This window comes from Mugil cephalus, chromosome 10 (assembly GCF_022458985.1).
Source record: "Mugil cephalus isolate CIBA_MC_2020 chromosome 10, CIBA_Mcephalus_1.1, whole genome shotgun sequence".
Taxonomy (NCBI): domain Eukaryota; kingdom Metazoa; phylum Chordata; class Actinopteri; order Mugiliformes; family Mugilidae; genus Mugil; species Mugil cephalus.
Window position 1 is genome coordinate 11,226,004 of NC_061779.1, and position 19,356 is coordinate 11,245,359.

General features: G+C 41.5%; 1 protein-coding gene across 2 annotated transcripts; it reads left to right on the top strand.

Annotated features, from left to right (window-relative positions):
- Positions 1–1,409: 1,409 nt before the first annotated feature.
- On the top strand, positions 1,410–19,112 carry rfx4 (regulatory factor X, 4). Of its 2 annotated transcripts, none has more exons than XM_047597206.1 (18): positions 1,410–1,680; positions 3,755–3,841; positions 4,022–4,082; positions 6,653–6,776; positions 8,036–8,097; positions 8,606–8,819; positions 9,318–9,395; positions 9,481–9,644; positions 10,773–10,873; positions 10,988–11,046; positions 11,178–11,322; positions 11,647–11,741; positions 12,217–12,334; positions 13,327–13,446; positions 14,153–14,335; positions 14,450–14,615; positions 14,710–14,848; positions 17,778–19,112. In XM_047597206.1, exons 1-18 carry the CDS (start codon positions 1,638–1,640, stop codon positions 18,048–18,050), a joined length of 2,232 nt encoding a protein of 743 aa, XP_047453162.1. In that variant the 5' UTR covers positions 1,410–1,637; the 3' UTR covers positions 18,051–19,112. The 2 variants fall into 2 exon arrangements, with proteins under 2 accessions (XP_047453162.1, XP_047453163.1); XM_047597207.1 differs by having other exon boundaries at positions 1,412–1,680; positions 14,489–14,615.
- Positions 19,113–19,356: the final 244 nt, after the last annotated feature.

Genomic DNA, 19,356 nt, shown 5'->3' on the forward strand with positions numbered 1-19,356 from the left:
TGCTTCCAGTCATAAGGTTTCCTCTTTAGCAGCGACGCCTTAATGCCACCAACGTGTCGCTGTACGTAGCGTAACCATACCCCCCGCTCGCACATACACACACAACTCAATTGGGGCCTTTTCACCAAACAAAAGCAGGGACACGTCCGATTGTGCGGCCAGAGTGTGTGAGAATGGGAAGCACGGAAGAGGCTCTTTTGGTGGCTGCACCTGTCCTATTTGATGAGCTCCTAATAAGGAGATAACGGGGAAAAAAAAAAAAAAAAGATCAGTCCACCTTCTTCCTATTATTACACTGAAATTAATTAGATCCTGCTTTGGGGTCGCGGCTTTGTGTCGCGAGTCGTTGAAGTGTAATTGTAGATTTTAGGTTTTCTACGTGATTTTTTTTTGTATAGAAACTCATGTCCGTCCTAACGAACCTTGTGCACATGTGATGTAGCCGCCGCCCCGTCCCGCCCACGCTCACAGGTTGCCCTCCTGCACGCTGCGTGTTGGGTGAGTATCACCAGCGGTGCCCACGCCTGCGCACTGAGAAGAGAAAGTCCTCCTTTGCTCTCTCCGTGGTGTGGTGAGTAATTCAGCCATAATCCGCCTTTCTCCTCTCCCCTCTTCTTTCCCCTCTCCTCTCCCCCTCTCCTGCGGTTCCATTCATATTCTAATCACAGCTTTCCCTTCTCCAGCTCTCAGGCACTCCATCAGAGCCCTCCCAGCCTCGGGCTTTGCACTTTTACTTCCCCCCCTTTGTGACCGTTCCCTCTTCTCAGAGGCACACCAAAAATAAGGTTGCCACAGCGAAAAGAGTGAGCGAAAAAGAGGTGAGAACTCCACCAGAAATATTCACGCCGGTGCAGGTTTTTCGCTCCGTTTCGGGACGAACGGCGTCGGCGGATCTGTGAAGAAGAAGAAGAAAAAAAAAGTTATCACAAAGGTGCTTTAATGGTGGAGTGGTGAAGCTCCAGTGTGGCAACAAGTGTCTGCGGGATGTGAAAAGGGAATAAAAAAGCAGAAGTGAAGGCAGGTTGTGGAGGGATGTATGTTTATTTGGAGCTCGGGGGTGTATAAAAACGTATTAAATGCCATAATGGAAGACGGGGAGGCCACAGTGTTAGGACTGCGTAGATCTAAGCCTCTTTTTTTTTTTTTTTTTTTCGTTGGGAGGGAGCTTTTCTTATTCAAAACAGCCCCACAAAAGACTTCCAGTGAGCCTTGCCACATCCCCATCTGACTTGGGGCCATTCATCAGCCTTCCAAGCCTATCAATGACATGTCCCCATCAGGGCTCCTATAAAATCAGCCCCTTTCCCATGAAACATCAGCAAACATTTTGACGGGTCTGGCTTTCCCCCCGCTGGATTTCTGGAGTCTCTACTCCCCCCCATCCCACCACCACCATCCCACCCCACCCTCCCACCCACCAACCAACCCACCAACCCTTTCCACCCTTATTCCCACCTCCCCCCATCTCTCCTCCGCCAACACCACCCCTCTCTGGTCGAACCTCAGATCCTCAACATCTCCTGTGACGGGCAGTGGTCACGGAAACACAGAGCGAGACGAGGGGAGCGCTGCCGAGGAGGGGGAAACGTGCACTAAGCCATTTTCTTGGGGGAGCCAGTGTCGTTGATGGGAAGAGGATGCATTGCGGGCTGCTGGAGGAGCCTGATATGGATTCCACAGGTCAGTCCTGTTAAAACTCTGCTTGTCTGGATGTGTTGAGAATATCAGGGGAACTGTGCGAGCGTCTGCTGCCGCCTCTGCTGCTGCTGCTTCTTCTGCTGCTGCTCTCCCGTAAGTCTCAAACTTTCTCTGTAGTCACTCGGAGGGACTTCTCTCTAGATGCTCAACTGTTGATTTGAACCTTTTGGACCTCGAGAGTTCATGCACATTTATTGGATATGGATTAAAGAAAAGCAGGTTATGGACATTAAATATCCAACTTTTTTTTTTTTTTTAACTATTGCACTCATCATTAGGGAGTGGAGAAATAAAAACCATCATGGTGCACCTGCTCCTTTCATCTAATTTACTGAGTAGAAAAGTAGAAAACCGAGCTACTAATTCAACTCACAGGAATTTCAATGTAAAATGTTTCAAAGATTAACGTCCGGTGGAATTAAACGATCATGTGATAATCTGCCTTAATGGGAAGAGGCTTTATTGGCTACATTAAAAATATCTAAGTTTGGCTACTTGATTGTCATTCAGCTTTTTTTTTTTTTTCTTTTCTGTATCGCGGTTTACTTTCAATGTGTGTTAATAAATGAGTGAACATCCGTTTCACTTGTTGATCGAATTTAATCCAATTATTTAGATCCCCAACTTATCTGTTCTCGTGGCAAATGAAGCTTGAGATCTGAGCCTCTGTGGAGAATTAGCTCCACTTCAGTGGATCCACTTTTTCATTTCCAGATTTCTTTTTCTAAAAAAAAAAAAAAGAGAAATGATGAGAGAAGCACCAGGAGGCTGTCAGTGGTGCTGATTAATTCAAAATTTAATTACATATGTTATAGTTTTTATGTTGTTTTTTTTTTTTAAATCGAGAAACAAGATCCACTGAAAGATCCATGTTGTTACGTCTGTTAAAGTCGGAGGGTGGTGATAATCATAAACACACGTTTTTCTCCTAAAGATAATTTTTGTGTAACACAAACAGAAACAACTTTCTCTTCCAGTGTTCAGTGTCGACAGATTTACATTTTTTTTTCCTTACTTTGACCTTTCCTGTCAGCACGTGCCGAACATCGTGGTGCACAGTCCTCGTCGAATGTAAATTTTTAAAAACTTTTCAATTATCTGTGACCTCCTCTGGACTCCAGCCCCCCCACCCCCACCTTCCCCCACACACATCCACACCCCGCACACATCCCATGAGCTGCACCAACAGGTCGTCCTGCCAACAGTCTGTCCTAGCAACAGCTGCTATGGTGAATGTTGTCAGCTCACATGCACAAGAAAAAGATTTACACGATTTCAAGAAAGTTTTTTTTTATTTGCGTTGGAGAAGTGACTGGCCTTTTTAGTTTAGTGCTAATATTAATCCACTAGATGTAATGAAAAAACAACCTAACTTTTATTTAATTATTGCTGTTTGTTGCATTCAGTTAAGTGCATAAATGTCTGTTAAATAAAACTATTTCCATCCATCTTTCTTTTCAAACTATTTTCTGGGAAGCACCTGAAATGGATTTCCACTCTATCAGCCTGCCTCTACATGAAAGCCCGGGTGTTTTGCTGCTGCTCGCTCACAGAAAGAACACCAGTTGAGCTATTTCTAAGTAGAAATTAAAACAGGACAATGGCCCCTATTCCACCAGACTGCTTCAGTAATGTGCGCAGGCTCTTTTAAGCAAGTGTGTATGCTCGTAGTCTCCTGGGAACAATGCTGGATTCCTGCCGTCTCGGTGAAAACATCTCAAATAGAGCCATGGCCGCACTGCTGGCCGTACAATCGATTGTTGTCAGCTCGGCCTGTCACATTAGTGACATTTAAAGTGTCCTGTATAGGCGGTGATTTGCACTGTTTATGTAAATACGGCTTTGGCTCTATTCTACTGCGGGATATTAGGAAAAGAGTTTTTTAATGTGTCAGTGAAAATGAACAAAAAAACAAAAAAAAAAAAGAATAGAAAAAAATAAAAGGGTTTAAAGGTTTTGAGAATTTCATCATGAATTGAAAACGAAACAAAATAAGGGACAAACTTGTCGTTTCTTAGTTGCACTAAAAGGTGGTCTGTGTGTCTCTTTTTTATAGAGAGCTGGATTGAAAGATGCCTCAATGAAAGTGAGAGCAAGCGATATTCCAGTCACACGTCCCTGGGGAACATGTCCAACGATGAACGTAAGCAGGACGAGCGCCGTTACGCTCAGACTACTGAGGAATCCTTTAAACTGTGCTGTTCTCTATGTTTTCTACACAAAATGTTTTTCTTTTTCTTTTTTTTTTTTAACTAATATCAGCTTTAAATAGTGAATGTCACCTAGTAACTTAATTCATCCTTACATGTGTCGTATATTTCAGATGAAGAAAAAGAAAACAATAGAGCCTCTAAACCTCATTCAACACCGGCTACTCTGGAATGGTGAGTTATTGAGATTATTCATATGTTTTCCTTTTTTTTTTTTTTTTTTGGTGTCTAAAAATAAATTGTGGGAAATGTAAAAGCATATAAAATGTATGATGTGTATTTAATTTTTCATTAAATATTATATAATTTATGTCACTATTGATGTAATACAGTAAATAATATAGTTAAAGCTTTAAATGAGGTTTCTAGTCACTCGTTTTTCTTTGCACGCTGGAATTTTTATTTATGGATTTGTGTGAGCACATTTTGTTCTTTTTTTATTTTTTTTGCATGTGGTCGTACGTTATTGTGCTTTGGGAATAAGTCTTAAAGCTGACTAGAAACAGACTGAAAAAGAAGAGCAGCTTTAACATGTTTCATGTCCTCTCCAAACACCAAACATACCTGAAGTTTATCAATCTTCCTGTTACACTGTATTCAAACTACACGTGGCCTTCAGTGAATATTTATACTGATTTAACCTGAACTGTGAGGACATTAATGAAATTAAATTAAACTGTAAAGAGCAACATTACATAGAAATATATGGTTTAAAATAGCTCCTGTAATCCTTTATTCACTGCGCAAACTGACCTTGCTGTAATAGCGACTAATGATTGTCAATAAAATACAGTGGAAGGGGATTATTACATCTTACAATAATGCAAATCTAATTCCAATTTTGCCTAGTTTTATCCAAATGTTCCTTTAAAACTGAATAATATCGATATTTACACCGGTAGTTATACATTTTTGATTTCTTTCTGAGAAAAAATTACACTTGGTCACATGACTGACTATAATTTGCATCTTATTGACAGAAAACTGAGCTGTTATTCCACTGAAAGCATTTACAGTGAATTCTTTCATCGGTCTAATTAGAAAACAGTCCAGTCTTCTGTGTGAGTGTAAATGTAAGTCATGTTATATAGGACCAGAGCCACAGCCCATAAAGGAACCAGATTCTCACATACAGCAGCCGTTTATAATTCAGCGTATTCCATAAGAAGAAAGTGGATTGTAAAATGTATTTAAGACTAATAAATAAAATTACAAAAGCTCAGAAAGACATGGAGATTTTGTAACATACAGATCAAGTGATGGAGTGAATACAAAGGAAATAATTCTAACTGCAAAGAAAAGGTGAATAAAATTTGATATAATAAAAATTCTGCCTTTTAAGTTTGTGGCGGTCCAAACTGCAAATTTATCTTTTTGCAATCGACCTATTGTCCTTTTTCAGACTTTCACAGAAGTAATAACATCAGCAGCACCGTGTTAATGCAACGTTTGCTAAAGTTTTGTGTACAATTCTTTCTTTTGCTGTTTGCCGCTGAAGCGCTAAGGACATTACATTTATTAAAACACTTTTAAGGCAGACAATTTCCTAGTGACAGAGTTGTTACAAACATTTTAAAAAGCACATTAAATAATTTGACTGTAATATTAATCTAAATAATAAGAGCCTGTTAACTGATAGCTTATTGCAGGATTATTCTGCCTCAGCGTGTTCTCACCTGTGCTTTAGGGAGAGCCTTTATTAATTAACAATAATCTAATTCTATAAGTTAACGTCCAACGATTGAAATCACTAGTAAAAATGCTGGTGTGCCTCAAGGCTCAGTTTTGGGTCCTTTATCTTTTCTTCTTTTTTCTTTTTTTTTCTGCCCCTTTGTTGTTACTAAGAATGTCTGTTGGGTGATAATTTTTAGAGATATACATGTGCTGTGGTCTGATTGTCCTAAAATTATGAACCACGTTCATATAGTAGTAGTTTTGGAAGAAGCTCAAATGTTGTGTTGAGTGATTTTTGACCTTTAGGGGGGTGGACATTCTCCAAAATAAAAGTCAAATAATTATGTCTCTGAAAAACTCATGGATTATGTACATTTAGCTTCATTTCGACCAACAAGCAGAGCAGACACAGCCCATTTAGAAACTCTGACAACTGTATTATTTATCATAGTATTTTAATGCATTGCTATTATCAAGAATATCACTTTACAAAGAGCATTTCAGAAAACATTTTACATTATACTGTAAATCTAGTGGAAAGGTATGACATGCGTGCTGTTATAAATTCATAAAAGTCAGTGCATGTATATTTTTCCACATATAAATGATTTAAAATAAGCCCGACATAATCACACAGAACAATGTTTTATATTTATGTAGTAATCCAAATTAACAACTACTGGGTGAGTTGAGTTGTCATTATCTTCGTTATTGAATAACACATGTTATTGGGGTTGTCATGCTTAATCCATGTGATGCTGTTTGTGTTTCTAATCATGAATGATGAGCTTATTGTTGATGCTGTTTGGTACTAACTGCATTGGTTTGTGTCACATGTTTTTCTGAACCTGCTAAATTTACGGCAAAAATTGCTTTTTAATGGCAAAACCTGAAAGAAAGAAAGAAATTCCATTTTCCTCGACTAAAATAAGATATAACGTCATATAATTAGTTTATTTCACAGTTTCGATTGTCAACATTGAAATTAAATTTCTAAACGTTGTGAATGTCTCATTTGACTCATTTCAAAAACTTCCAAGCTTCCACCTGTGTCCTACTGTCGTTCACAGGCTAGATGAAAACTACGAGATAGCCGAAGGTGTGTGCATCCCCCGAAGCGCCCTGTACATGCATTACCTGGACTTCAGCGAAAAGCATGACACGCAGCCTGTGAACGCAGCCAGCTTTGGAAAGGTGAGACTCAAACTTTATTAAGGTTTTTTACATTAATGCTGCATTAAAAAAAAAAAAAAAGTTTTAATATTATTTAAACCTGCTCTGTTTAAAGTTTAAAGTAATCAGCAGACACTAAACCTGCGGTGTGGTGTTATAACAGACATAAAGGCAGTAATCTCATCCCTTCAATCAGCCGTGAGCATTAGTCTGACCATTTCATGCCTGAGCTGGTTTTGTGCTGCAGCTCTGGCTGCTGTGTTGAAGTTATATCAACTGCAGCTCAGTGTGAAGCAAAGCTCTGAACACATAATCTAGAGCCAAAGGAGATGTGCTTTCGTCTGTTCCCACAACCCCAAGAAGTTGCTCAGCCTTCCTACCCCCAGCCATCCCCTGTACCCTGGACTCCGGCCCCAACCCCCAACCCGGGACCACAAACCCCCCCAACACGCACACACACACACACACACACACCGCCCCCTCCTCTGCAGCTCCTGTCGGAAGATATTGAAAAAGAGAAGGGGCCTGGATTAATGTGTAATTAAAGGAAATTTGGAAGGGTGAGATGTTGCGGAATGTTAGATCAGTGGCTGGAGCAGTGTGGGGTGTCCTTTAGGAAGGCTTCATTGATTCAGGACAAAACAACGAGAGAGGGCCCGGACTGCCTCCCTGTCTGCTCATTTATCAAGCGGGGCCTGACAGAAACTTCACAGCTTGGCCTCTTTTTTCATCCCACACAATGGAGAGCTACACTGTTTGCTAAAGTTTCTGCACCAGGAGCTGGACCGAGGAGCCAATCTCTTTGGACAAAAAAAAAAAAAAAAAAAGAGAGAGAGAGAGGAAGAAGGAGGGAGCGGAGATGAGAAAGAGAGGGAGAAGGAGTGAGGAGGATGTCTGGGTGGATAGATGAGAGTCGGTGGTTGATATAGAAGAAGAAGAAAAAAAAAAAGAAAGTAACACCCCTGGATGTCATAAATGGATGGCTCTCAATGTTCCACATATCCTCCCTGTGGATCTGGGACAAACTTTATTAAACACATTCCCAGCTGCAGCATTTTCTGTTAAATAATCTATACTCCATGAACTCTTCTAACTTTTGTCCTTTTTTTAATAATGTTTAAGAAGTCTTATTTTGCTTCACCATGTCTCGCCTCTTTTACTTTTTATGTTTTTTATGAATTACTGGAAAACTCTGATGTGCCGTGTATAAAACTGAGTAATACATATCATTCTGTTCTTCAAACACATGGCTGATGGGTTTTCTCTTCTACGATTAACAGATCATAAGGCAGCAGTTTCCAGCACTGACGACCAGAAGACTGGGGACAAGAGGGCAGTCCAAGTAAGACGTTTTTAGTCGTTTAAGTCACTTATGAATAGAAAATCACCAAAAAAGACTTGCATCTAACAGAATTATAATGCCAGCCACTAAAGGTTCAACAAAAACAAAGAGTCACTCAATGCCTCAACGCAACATTTGAGCTTCTTCCAAAACTAAAATAAATGAATGTTGTCAGGAATTTTAAGACATTTAGACCACAGCACATATGTATCTTTAAAAAATACCCAACAGACATTCTTAGTAAAATGAAAAGAGAAAAAAAAATAAATTATAAAGGACCCAATACTGAGCCTTGAGGTACACCAGCGTTTTTACTAGTGATTTCAATCGTTTGCTGTAAACTCAGAAATCCACATTTTTTTAGTTGCAAATCATGTAAATACATTCGAATATATATAATCCTCGTAATCATTTCATAAACCGATACATGTAGTTTTTCTGTTCTTAACCAGCATGTGTCGACTCGACAGGTGTCAGTATTCATCTGCTCCCTGACTCTGCTCCTCAGGTACCATTACTACGGCATCGCAGTGAAGGAGACCTCCCAGTATTATGACGTGATGTACTCCAAGAAGGGAGCGGCGTGGGTGAACGAGACGGGGAAGAAAGAGGTCACGAAGCAGACAGTGGCGTATTCACCGCGCTCCAAACTGGGGACGCTCCTGCCAGAGTTTCCAAATGTCAAAGACCTAAATTTGCCTGCCAGCCTGCCAGAAGAGAGGGTAAACAGGAGTTTTAAAAGTCCATCCTTACAGCGCCTCCAACGCCCCCCCGCCCTTTCCCTCCCTCCCTCCTTCGCCTCTCCCTCTACAGTCTCACCATCTCTGCGCCCCCTCTGGCTCTTTTATCTGCCCCGGGACCTTCCCTGCGTTTAGAGAGGGACCTTGAGGATTTATATGCTGGCTCCTCACTAACTCTTAATCTTTTGGGGGAGATAATAAGATCTAGCGGTGGACAAAGGACAGGCACTAGCTGTCCGGCTTTTAAAAGGGGGGCCATGATTTTAAATGGTTTGTGTTTTGCTGATCTCTAAAGCTCGTTTTATATTACACCGCTCAAGCCTGGTCCTGTAACATGTATTTATAGGTTCACATGCTTTGTTCAAGATTTATTTTCTTGTTTTTGCACCACTTTTTTTTTTTTCCCCCAAAAGAGAAAAAAAAAAAACGCTATTAGGTTTGTGATAAAATTAGATGCTAATGCTCCGTTGTTGCCCGTAGGTGTCAACCTTCATCATGATGTACAGAACGCACTGTCAGAGGATACTGGACACCGTGATTCGAGCCAACTTTGACGAGGCAAGGTTTCCGTGAGTCCGTTTAGATTCTGCTGCCACAGAATCCGTTTCTGTAATAAACTTATTCCTGTGATATTAATGTGCAGGTCCAAAGCTTCCTGCTGCACTTCTGGCAGGGCATGCCGCCCCACATGCTCCCTGTCCTCGGCTCGCCCACAGTGGTGAACATCGTCGGAGTTTGTGACTCCATCCTCTATAAGGCCATTTCTGGGGTGCTGATGCCCACCGTCCTGCAAGCACTGCCTGATAGGTGAGCACCTGTCTTCTATCGAATTTCAAAATCTGCTCTAACCAGAACTCAGTCTAGTTTGATTTGTTTACACCTGTCTCTATCGATATAAAGTTGTGTGAATTAAAGCATTTGCACTAACAGTACTATTATTTTAATTATCAAACTTGTCCTTATCAACATATTAGTAACTGCTTTTATTTAAGATTTGGACAAAACGTACACATCTATATTATACCGTGTCATACTGTTAAATAAAGAGGAGTGTGTGAATTAATTAATTATTATCAAGTAATTGTCTGTTTCTCAAGAGTTGTTATCAGTCACCTAAATGCTTATTTAGCTGTCATACGTCCTCTGGCCCCATCTTCTTAAATAATAGAGATTTTCCTGCTCTGTCTGTCACAAAGGACAACTGTTGAGCAGAAAAGTTAATTTTAACATAGATTCATTTTTTATTTAACCAGGAAGATCCCATTGAGATTAAGAACCTCATTTTTAAAGATGCCCTGGCCAAGATAAGCTTCAGCAAAAAAACAAAGCAAATAAATACTAAGGAAAGATAACAAATTATAAGCAGGTTATAAAAATACAAGTGCATATTGTGGAGTTGATCTCACATGATCTCAGTTTGGACTGAAAAAAGCTCATTGAAATGAACTCTGTTAGTTTCCAGTCATTTTGTAAACACACATTATTGTGTGGCTATATGTTAAAGCAGAAGAAGGTATAAGACGGGAGAATCTTCATTAGGAGGCGTGTTTAGACCAACACAGAAAAAAATAAGATAATTAGATAGTCCTACAACCAATCACAGCTAGTTTATGGTGTTCAACTCTAAGGCGCTCAGATGATATGTAAGACTACGTTGTTGCTATTCTTCTGTCCATCAAAGCCAAAACCAAAACTCAGCAAATCTCTGCTGGAGCTTAATCAGCTCCCAAAGGAGTTACTTTTCCCAACCAACTACATAAGATCTTTGATAAATTACGGTACAAAGTGCAGAAGAATAATTTTTATAAAGATATTACACTTGAAAGACATGACAGGCATTTATTTGTTGAACTGTTCATTTGATACTTGATGAAACTTTAATAGGGAAAAAACAAACATTATTAATCTATTATCTGTCCTCCCTCCTCCGCACAGTTTGACTCAGGTTATCCGAAAATTTGCCAAACAGCTCGATGAGTGGCTTAAAATAGCACTTCACGACCTTCCTGAAAACCTGAGGAATATCAAATTTGAACGTGAGTATAAAATACATCAACAAATAGCTCTCGAAAACGAATGGCTCCTGTTTGTTTTTTTTGTTTGTGTGTTTTTGTTTACCTACATGTTTTTTCTCCTTGTTTTATTTCCAGTGTCGAGGAGATTTTCTCAGATTCTCAAGCGGCAAACGTCATTAAACCATCTATGTCAGGTATCTATCGCGGCCTGAATGTTTTTTTTTTTTTTTTAATAAAATCCATATGAAAGAACAAAGCCGATAAGGGATATGGGTGTTCTTGGGTACGTCATATTGTTGATTTATCTGTCCCCCCACCCCTCCAGGCATCTCGGACGGTGATAAACAGCGCCGACATAACCTTTCAAATGTTGGAGGACTGGAGGAACGTGGACTTGAACAGCATCACCAAGCAGACACTTTACACCATGGAAGACTCACAGGAGGAGCACAGGCAGCTTATTATCCACTGTACGTACACACACTTCAGCTGATTCCACTCTTAACGCGCGTGAATGACACTTCACGTCCACATGAGAAACGCGGTGAGGGGACTATCATTCCCACGGCCGGCAGAGTCAAAGCATTATCGACGGAGACCAAAAGGTTAAACAAGTTCACTCTCCCCTCAAACACCCTGGGGAGCGTCTTGGATTCGCTGCGGCCTCGCTCCTCTGAATCAGTCCTGACGGGACCAAAGGCCACAGACACGTAGAAGCTGATGCATGATGATCGTGTTTGCACCCAAAACTTAGGAATTAAAAAAAAACAAATCTGTTGTCCGTCCTGTCGTAGTGTATCAGGAGTTTGACCGTCTGCTGGAGGAGCAGTCTCCCATCGAGGCTTACATCGAGTGGCTGGACTCGATGGTGGATCGCTGCGTCGTCAAGGTCAGACACCTCATGCTTCTTTCCCTCAATCAGAAACAAAATGAGCTTTCTTATCCGACTCAGCACATTTTAAGATCACAGCTTTTACCAGAAGTGGTTTGAACTTCCCCCTTTTTTTTTTTTGCAAAGACACCTGTGGCTGAAAGCCGCTACCCTCTGCATGTCTTTCTTACACGGGGGGGGGGCACTTACGTAGCAATCCTCCCAGTTAATGATGTCTTCAAGCTTCCCATTTGCGTCCATTATGTGCCAGATATGGGCTTGTAAAATCTGGTCGCCCCGGCAACGTCCTGGACCGCCCAGACAATAGTTCAATGGGAAGGCGTGTCCCTGGGGACAAATTAAATAGTTGACTTGTTGACATGTTTTTCGTTCCTGAGGGTTAAGCCCCAATACGCACCCAGGGGTTAATTCTACCCCGGCATCCCCCCACCCTCCCCCCCCCCCTCTTTTCTCATGGAAATGTTCTCTCTAGGTGGCAGGGAAGAGGCCCGGGTGCCTGAAGAAGGTGGCCCAACAGTTCCTGCTGATGTGGTCATGTTTTGGTACCAGAGTCATCCGGGATATGACCCTCCACAGCGCGCCCAGCTTTGGTGAGTTGCAAATGCTTTGTCATCATTTCAGAATCTGATTTATTGGCACTTGTCCTGGTGCTCGGTGCACAAGTCGTAGAAAGAAATTAGAAATAATTTTTTTTAGATAAAAGGAAGAAATTGTTCCAATGCAACGAGAGGGAAAACGTCTGGTTTGTGTCATGCACACATACTTGCCGATGTTTGTGGACTCTTATGACTTTTATAAAGTGGTCAAAGAGTTTTGTCCCTAATCTCGATCTCTACATATATAATTATTTTACATTTTTTTAACTTAACAGCTCATCATATTACTCATCAGCGTAACAAGATGACCCGCCGCCAGTTTAAAAATGTCTCTCTTGATTTTCAAGTCATCTCATATAAGTCTGATGTTTCCAGTCCCTTATCTTCTCTTCTCGAAACACTACGGGAGCTGGAACAAGTAAAATGGCTGCTGCTTTATTAGCTTGCACTAAGGGAAGAGCAGTAAAAAAAAAAAAAAAGAAAAGAAAAGAAAATGACTTCTCTTTCCTCTCCTTGTGTCCTTTGGCCCTGTCTGTGAATATCAAAGACACAGCTGGTTGCAGTGTTTTGATAAAGCAGGTCTCTGTGCACAAACAGCTAATTAACAAAAGCCGCCCCTCCCCTCTCTCCCGACGTGTTTGCCCGTCTTTTCCATTTTATGACCGGTCAGTGTTACACCCCGCTCCCCTGAATAGCCGCAAGTGTTTATTATGCGCACGGCGGTGGTGGCGGCGGCGGCGGCAGCAGCAGAAGAAGAAGTGACCGGCACAATGACACAATTGTGACGCTCCCTCACATGCCACGGACTCATCTTCCGTGCGACCCCCAGGGGTCAGCCGAGATATTTCTGGCACTGAGTCGGGGCGAGGAAATATTTAATATGTTTGGGATGTGATTTCTTGGGGTTGCGCCGTTTGTTCCACCGCTTTTGGACTCACACTTAAATCCATCTAAAATAATCTATGACACTTGTTGTTGGTCTGCAGGATCCTTCCACCTGATCCATCTCATGTTTGACGATTATGTGCTTTACCTGCTGGAGTCCCTGCACTGCCAGGAGAGGGCCAACGACCTCATGAGGGCCATGAAAAGCGAGGGCAGCACAGGTGAGGCCGATACCTGGACGTCCACTGGACGACTGACTTAAAACCAACGCGTCAAAACAGAACGAGTTACCGTAAAATTAAATTCCCTGGTGTCACAGGAAGTTCAGCCGTTTCAAACTTTGTTGTTCAGTCTAATTTGACTTAGATGTTTGCAAGTAATTTTTCAAGTCACAAACCCAAAGATTTCTCTACTTGTAGCTCATTTCTTTTGTTTTGTGTGATGATAAATGACGATGTTTTTTGGCTTAGGTTCTTTCTGAAGTGATCACCTTTATTCTCTGACATTTCTGCACCAAACAGGAAGTGTCCAATTAATCAGTAGTGAAAATAATTATCAAAATACACCATGAAGAATAAAATCCATTCATTTTGGGGTTTGTTGAACTAAAAAAAGCCGTAGAGACCCAGCTGGGTTTGTTTTGTGTGTGTTTAGAGCTCATATGTGATACTTTACTTTAGTCTGTTCAACATTTTACGTAGTCAAAATGCCAGTAGAGGTGTCCCTTAGATATAAAGGGTTTATATACTTTAAAACCACCAAAAAAAGTGACTGGAAACTTCGGTCGCTTTGAATATTTCTGAATCATCCACACATTTTCCTACATCAGCTCTCTCTCATCATAACGAGCAGAAGAGTTACTTGATACGACTGGTATCCCTCATGCGTCAAATAATCCAACAACCTGTCGTCTCTTGACACCTTCAGCGGAGCGAGAGGAGGAGTTCCCGCTGGCAGAAACCACTCCCACCTCCCCGTCTCCGGGGTCCTACTCTCCGGCTCGGTCCGTCCACTCGGTGGGCGTCTCCTCGGCCAGCTCCCCCACAGCGGCCGTGTCCCCGGAGTACTCGGGAGTCGCCGCCGCCGCTGCCGCCGCCGCCGCCACCACAGGTGAGACAGGACTCACCCGCAGTGAGTCAGTGAAACGCCTGAATGAGCAGAGTTTACCAGGCTTCACTGCGCATAGAAAACACTTGTCTCTGTGTCTATATATGTGTCTACCAGGCGCTGTTCAGTCATATACCTGGTCCCTTACATACACAGTGACAACAGCAGGCGGCTCCACCCCAGAGGCCGAACAGCAGCTGTCCTGCATGAGGAGCAGCGCCCCTGTCCCGCCTCCATCTTCTGCCCACAGGCTGCCAGTCTACACCCACAGAGAGGAGCATGGGTAATTATGACTCCCTTATTTAAAGCTATTTTTGAAATCTTCTAAATGTCATTCAGTTTATTTTATATTTCTTGATTTATTATTTCCATTCCAGGTACACTGGTAGCTACAACTATGGCAGCTACGCCAGCCAGCATCCCCACTCCATCCAGAGCCAGTACCCGAGTCTGGCCCATGAGCCGGCGATCCCAGCCCCCCTTCACTACTCCGCCTACCACCGCTCATCTGCACAGGTCAGTCACTCAGAAATTTGTTCAATGCTTAGTAAAAATCGGTTTAAAAAAATTTAACAAATTTTAAATATTGAATTAAATCTATTAAATGCATATTATATAATTGCTACTACCCTGTTGCCCACAACACTGGAATCATTTTAATTTTTTGGACACGTTCCTGTTTTTATTCACATTCATTTATATCATGTTGTCACAATTAAAAAATATATTTTAGTCTTCGTGCACAACAGTTCGTGTGTTGTTTGATCATAAAAGAAAAGAAACATGGAGGAACATCCAGAAATGTTGCTGAACTCAGAGTTCAAACTGTGTCAGATGAGATGAATCGATTCTTAACGTAATGAAAAGTAGAAAAAACACAGTGTGACGACAACCCAGACATTTATTTACCAATCACAATCCTCCAAAAGTCATTATCAGTTCATCATACAATACATAACCGTGTTTTTATGATTGTGTCATTTCTTTTATTGGAAAAATAACTAGTAAATATGTGTCAGACACATAAAAAAAGATAAAGGCGCATAACTGTAAAAGCTGAAGAATGAGGAAAAACTTGAGTCAATGTAAAATTAGAGCAGCTTCCAGTGAAAGGTTCAGCTTATTTTATCTGTGTAGTCACATAGTGTTATGGCAGAGATGTTTGCAATAGTGTGCGGTCGTGTACATCAGCACTATTTCATCTATTTACTAGGAGTGGGAAAAAATATCGATATGGCAATATATCGCGATACTTTTTCTCCCGATACAATATCGATTTTAAAAGAAAAAGTCATGTTTTGGCCTGATCTTGAACAACTTCCACCGCCTTTTATGTACAAGTGCAATAAACTGGAAATGGATAATTTGGATTAATATTGTTTTCTTGACTCAGCATGTCCAATGAATTATCATCGTCATCTAGTGTACATATTTGTATTTTACGCTTAATTCAAAAGTTCTCAGTGAACTATGTAGAATATTGCAATATATCACTATCATAATATCGCAATAATGTATCGTATCGTGACTCAAGTATCGTGATATGTATCGTATCGTGAAGACGTATCCCACGTGAGTGAATGTGTTCAGATATACGTGACCAGGTCAGACACAGTGCGTAACGTGCTCCATGTTAGAGGCTGTGTCAGACCTGTGAACTGAAACATCAAAGGATTCAAATGTGAGAAAGAAACAAGTTTTCTTATGATGACATGAAATCCCTGATGTTGCAGCTCATGTAGCGGGTGGTGTGAGTTTACTCTTTTGGTAGTAATTTCCTGTCAAGGGTCCTCCAGCCTCCGCTGCCTTTATAGTGGGAGGAGATCAGCTGGGCCTCAACGCTCGCAGTGTTTCTAAAAGTCCCTGAATCACCCTCTCCACACAGCGGAAGCAGACAGTGAAAGGTGGCTCGGCCGGGGCCAAGAGGGGCCCTGCTCTGTTACTCCTCTTTCCAGCTCTCAATAGTCTCTTCATCTGCTCGAGCCAGTAGCCACGGAGCGGGGCAAGGGGGCGTTTATTAAAATATTGTTATTCAATGGTCTCTTTTCTGCTTGTGAACAAGAGGCAGCTGAGCCGTCTGTTCTGCCCTGACTGTCTTTTTCCATGCCGTGATCTCTCATAATGGGATCGACTGTCGTGTTTATATTTAGTGAGAAAAGGGAAAAAGCTCCTACTTCCACTTTTTTTTTTAAGACCCGTCTCAGCTTATATCGGGCACAATGCCTGCACTTTGTCAGTGTGAGAGGTTGGACACGGAGCCGAAAAACTTTGTCGGATCCCCATCTGTTCAAAATATTTTTGTCGGCGATGTTTGCGGTCAGTCACCACAGGCAACAAAAATAACACAGGAAAGCCACTTTCTTCATGAAAACCCTAATTTTCTTAAGTGGCTTAATTTTCTATTTTGACCACAACTTGTGAAGCAATTTCCTTTGACAGGAAATTACAGTTGGCAGGGTTAGTTCTCACCCAATGCTCCATGTTTAATACGCCGCCAAATATGATATCAGCAGAGCCGTAGGCACCTTTGAGGACGCTGAGGTTATGTCAGCTATTAAAGAGAGTGAGGATTCGTACCAACATTACTGTTTATTCCTGGCGATGCAGAGAGAGCAGGAATTCAAGTTTCTTGAAGGAATAGTTTGCAGGTTTCATTTGATGCGTCTCACTCCGACAGCAGCTGGTTAGCTTAGCATAAAGACTTGACATACAGGGAAACTTTTAGCCTGGCTACATCTGCAAATAACAAAATCTGTGTTTTATATCCCACACATACTAAAACATTTATTTTGCAGCCGAATAAATAAAGACTGAGTTGTTGTTTCCTCCTCTTTCAAGTCTTTATGATAAGGGAAGTTATCTGATGTGAGTGTGGTACCGTTCTTCTCATGTAAGGGAGAACATGAAGAGTCCTGTTACCCTTATATTCCAATTAATGATAAAAAATTCGGATTTGGGAAATTGTTAAATGATGTGTTTTGGACCTTTAACACGTGACCTAGAAGTAATATTACTGAAAAATCTATATTTATCTTTATTGAACAGAAGTGTGAATCTGATATGGATATATTTTATTATTCCGTTAGACTTTCTTGACATGCATGGAGAAAATGTTCTATTTCCATGTCACGACTAAGGTGTTTTTGATTTGCACACCTGCAAACTGGAGACATATAAGGTGGATAAGTTCTTTTTAAAGACAGGAAACAGACAAATTTCAATTAATTCTGAAAATCTTTTGTATTCAATAAGACTGGAAGTGCAACTTGTAAAACACTGTGGTTTGATGCCACATAATTCACATGTACATGTACTTTTTGACATGCACACTTTTATTCTTTTCTGTTTTGTTTGGTCTCCTCAGTGGGCGTGCACGCATGCTTCTCTCAGCAGATGAACTCTCCGCATTGCGATAACGTCTCTCCTCCTTTCCTCTGCTCCACAGTACCAACTCAACGGCCAGATGTCTCGAATGGAGCCTTGCTTGATGGGCAGCACTCCTCGGTTGCACCCCACACCTGTCGCCCCCCGGTGGCCAGATGTGTCCCCTGCCAACAGCTGTTACACCAGCCCACCTATGCATTCATCCCGCTATGCCACCTCCGGGGACATGTACTCTCCCCTGGGCCCACGCAGAAACTCTGAGTACGAACACTCGCAGCATTTTCCCGGCTTCGCCTACATCAACGGAGAGGCCACCACGGGCTGGGCCAAATAGCCTTCAAGCAATGCTTTGGACATCCGTGCACAATCTCCAGGCCCGCGAAAAGCCAGGAGGATGCAAAGTCTCTGAACACTTCCAATCAAGTGCATCACAAAAGGAGGGGCAGGGGGTAAAAAAAAGTACCAATGTAAGGTAATAGGAATCATGGTATGGACGTTTTGACAATTTGACTCATCGCACCAATCGCTCTGATGATTGTGGTGCAATTTGTGCGGAGGTTTATTAAAATTTCTTCAACAGCTGATGGAAGAAGAAATATTTAATCATATAGATTGTCAAGAAAAAAAAAAAAATGCAGCAAAATCATTTGAAGAGTGCAATGCTGCTGCCAAGCTGTGCCTTTGTTTTAAGGAATGTATACACCTCTGCCAGAGTTTCTGTCAGTCTCACAAGTCAGCGCACAGGTCAGGCCACCGGCGGTCGCTCGGTAACGCCGGTGAGCGATGGCCCCGCGTGCCGCGAGCTGTTCCTGACTCCAGTACAATCTCAGCGACACCACTGTCTCCTCTTGTTGCTCGGCACCGTGCAGCGTCCTGTCTTGAGCTCTTTGCAGCAGATTCGTCTGGGACGATGATGAACTGTTCTGCCTTAACCTGCACCTGGGACACCGGTTACATTCAGTGGCACAAAGCCAAAACATCACAGGCGACAGACTCGTGACCTCGACCGTCGCGCCGAAGTGTCTCTATCTGTTTTTTAAATGATTGAACTGCTGTCACAAGCTTTTCCCCTGTTTTTTCTGTGACTATATATACATATATATATGTATACGTATATATATATATATATGTATATGTATATATATATATATTATGTATTTTCTGTAACTTTGTAACATGGTGTATTCTTTATTTTCTATGTTACAACTGGTACTCTGTTCTATGTTTTGTATGGTTAGTAAAGGACGCATTAACCTAGGGTTGTGTGTTTTATAATGCACTCAAAGCTACTGAGGACCTATTACCCTATGGGTATTTATAAAACAAGGGAAAATATCAAAGTGTACAGTAACATGAAGTCTAGTCACTTTTGTGTAAATAAAAGCACTGCAAACCATCTGTGGAGAGTGTTAAACTGTCACAGTTGATGTGTATGTGGGAGATATGTTGCCACATAAACAATTTCACAATTTAAACAGTGAATCACTTTTTGTCAAATGTCTTATTTTTTTTTCAACTCTTTGTTTGTTCGTTCTCCAGACGAATACATAAAAATATTCTCTAAGTATATCCAAATATTAACAAAAATCTTAATATTTAGTGAAACGTGTTCTGTCTGGGCAGAATTGTTGCCTTCTTTA

Bases quoted from the DNA above. Each gene is read 5' to 3' on its own strand.
- rfx4 (XM_047597206.1), top strand. From the start codon at position 1,638: ATGCATTGCGGGCTGCTGGAGGAGCCTGATATGGATTCCACAG. The intron at 3,842-4,021 runs GTAAGCAGGACG...CGTATATTTCAG, and splicing joins GAACATGTCCAACGATGAAC to ATGAAGAAAAAGAAAACAAT. The intron at 11,047-11,177 runs GTATCTATCGCG...CCACCCCTCCAG, and splicing joins CATTAAACCATCTATGTCAG to GCATCTCGGACGGTGATAAA.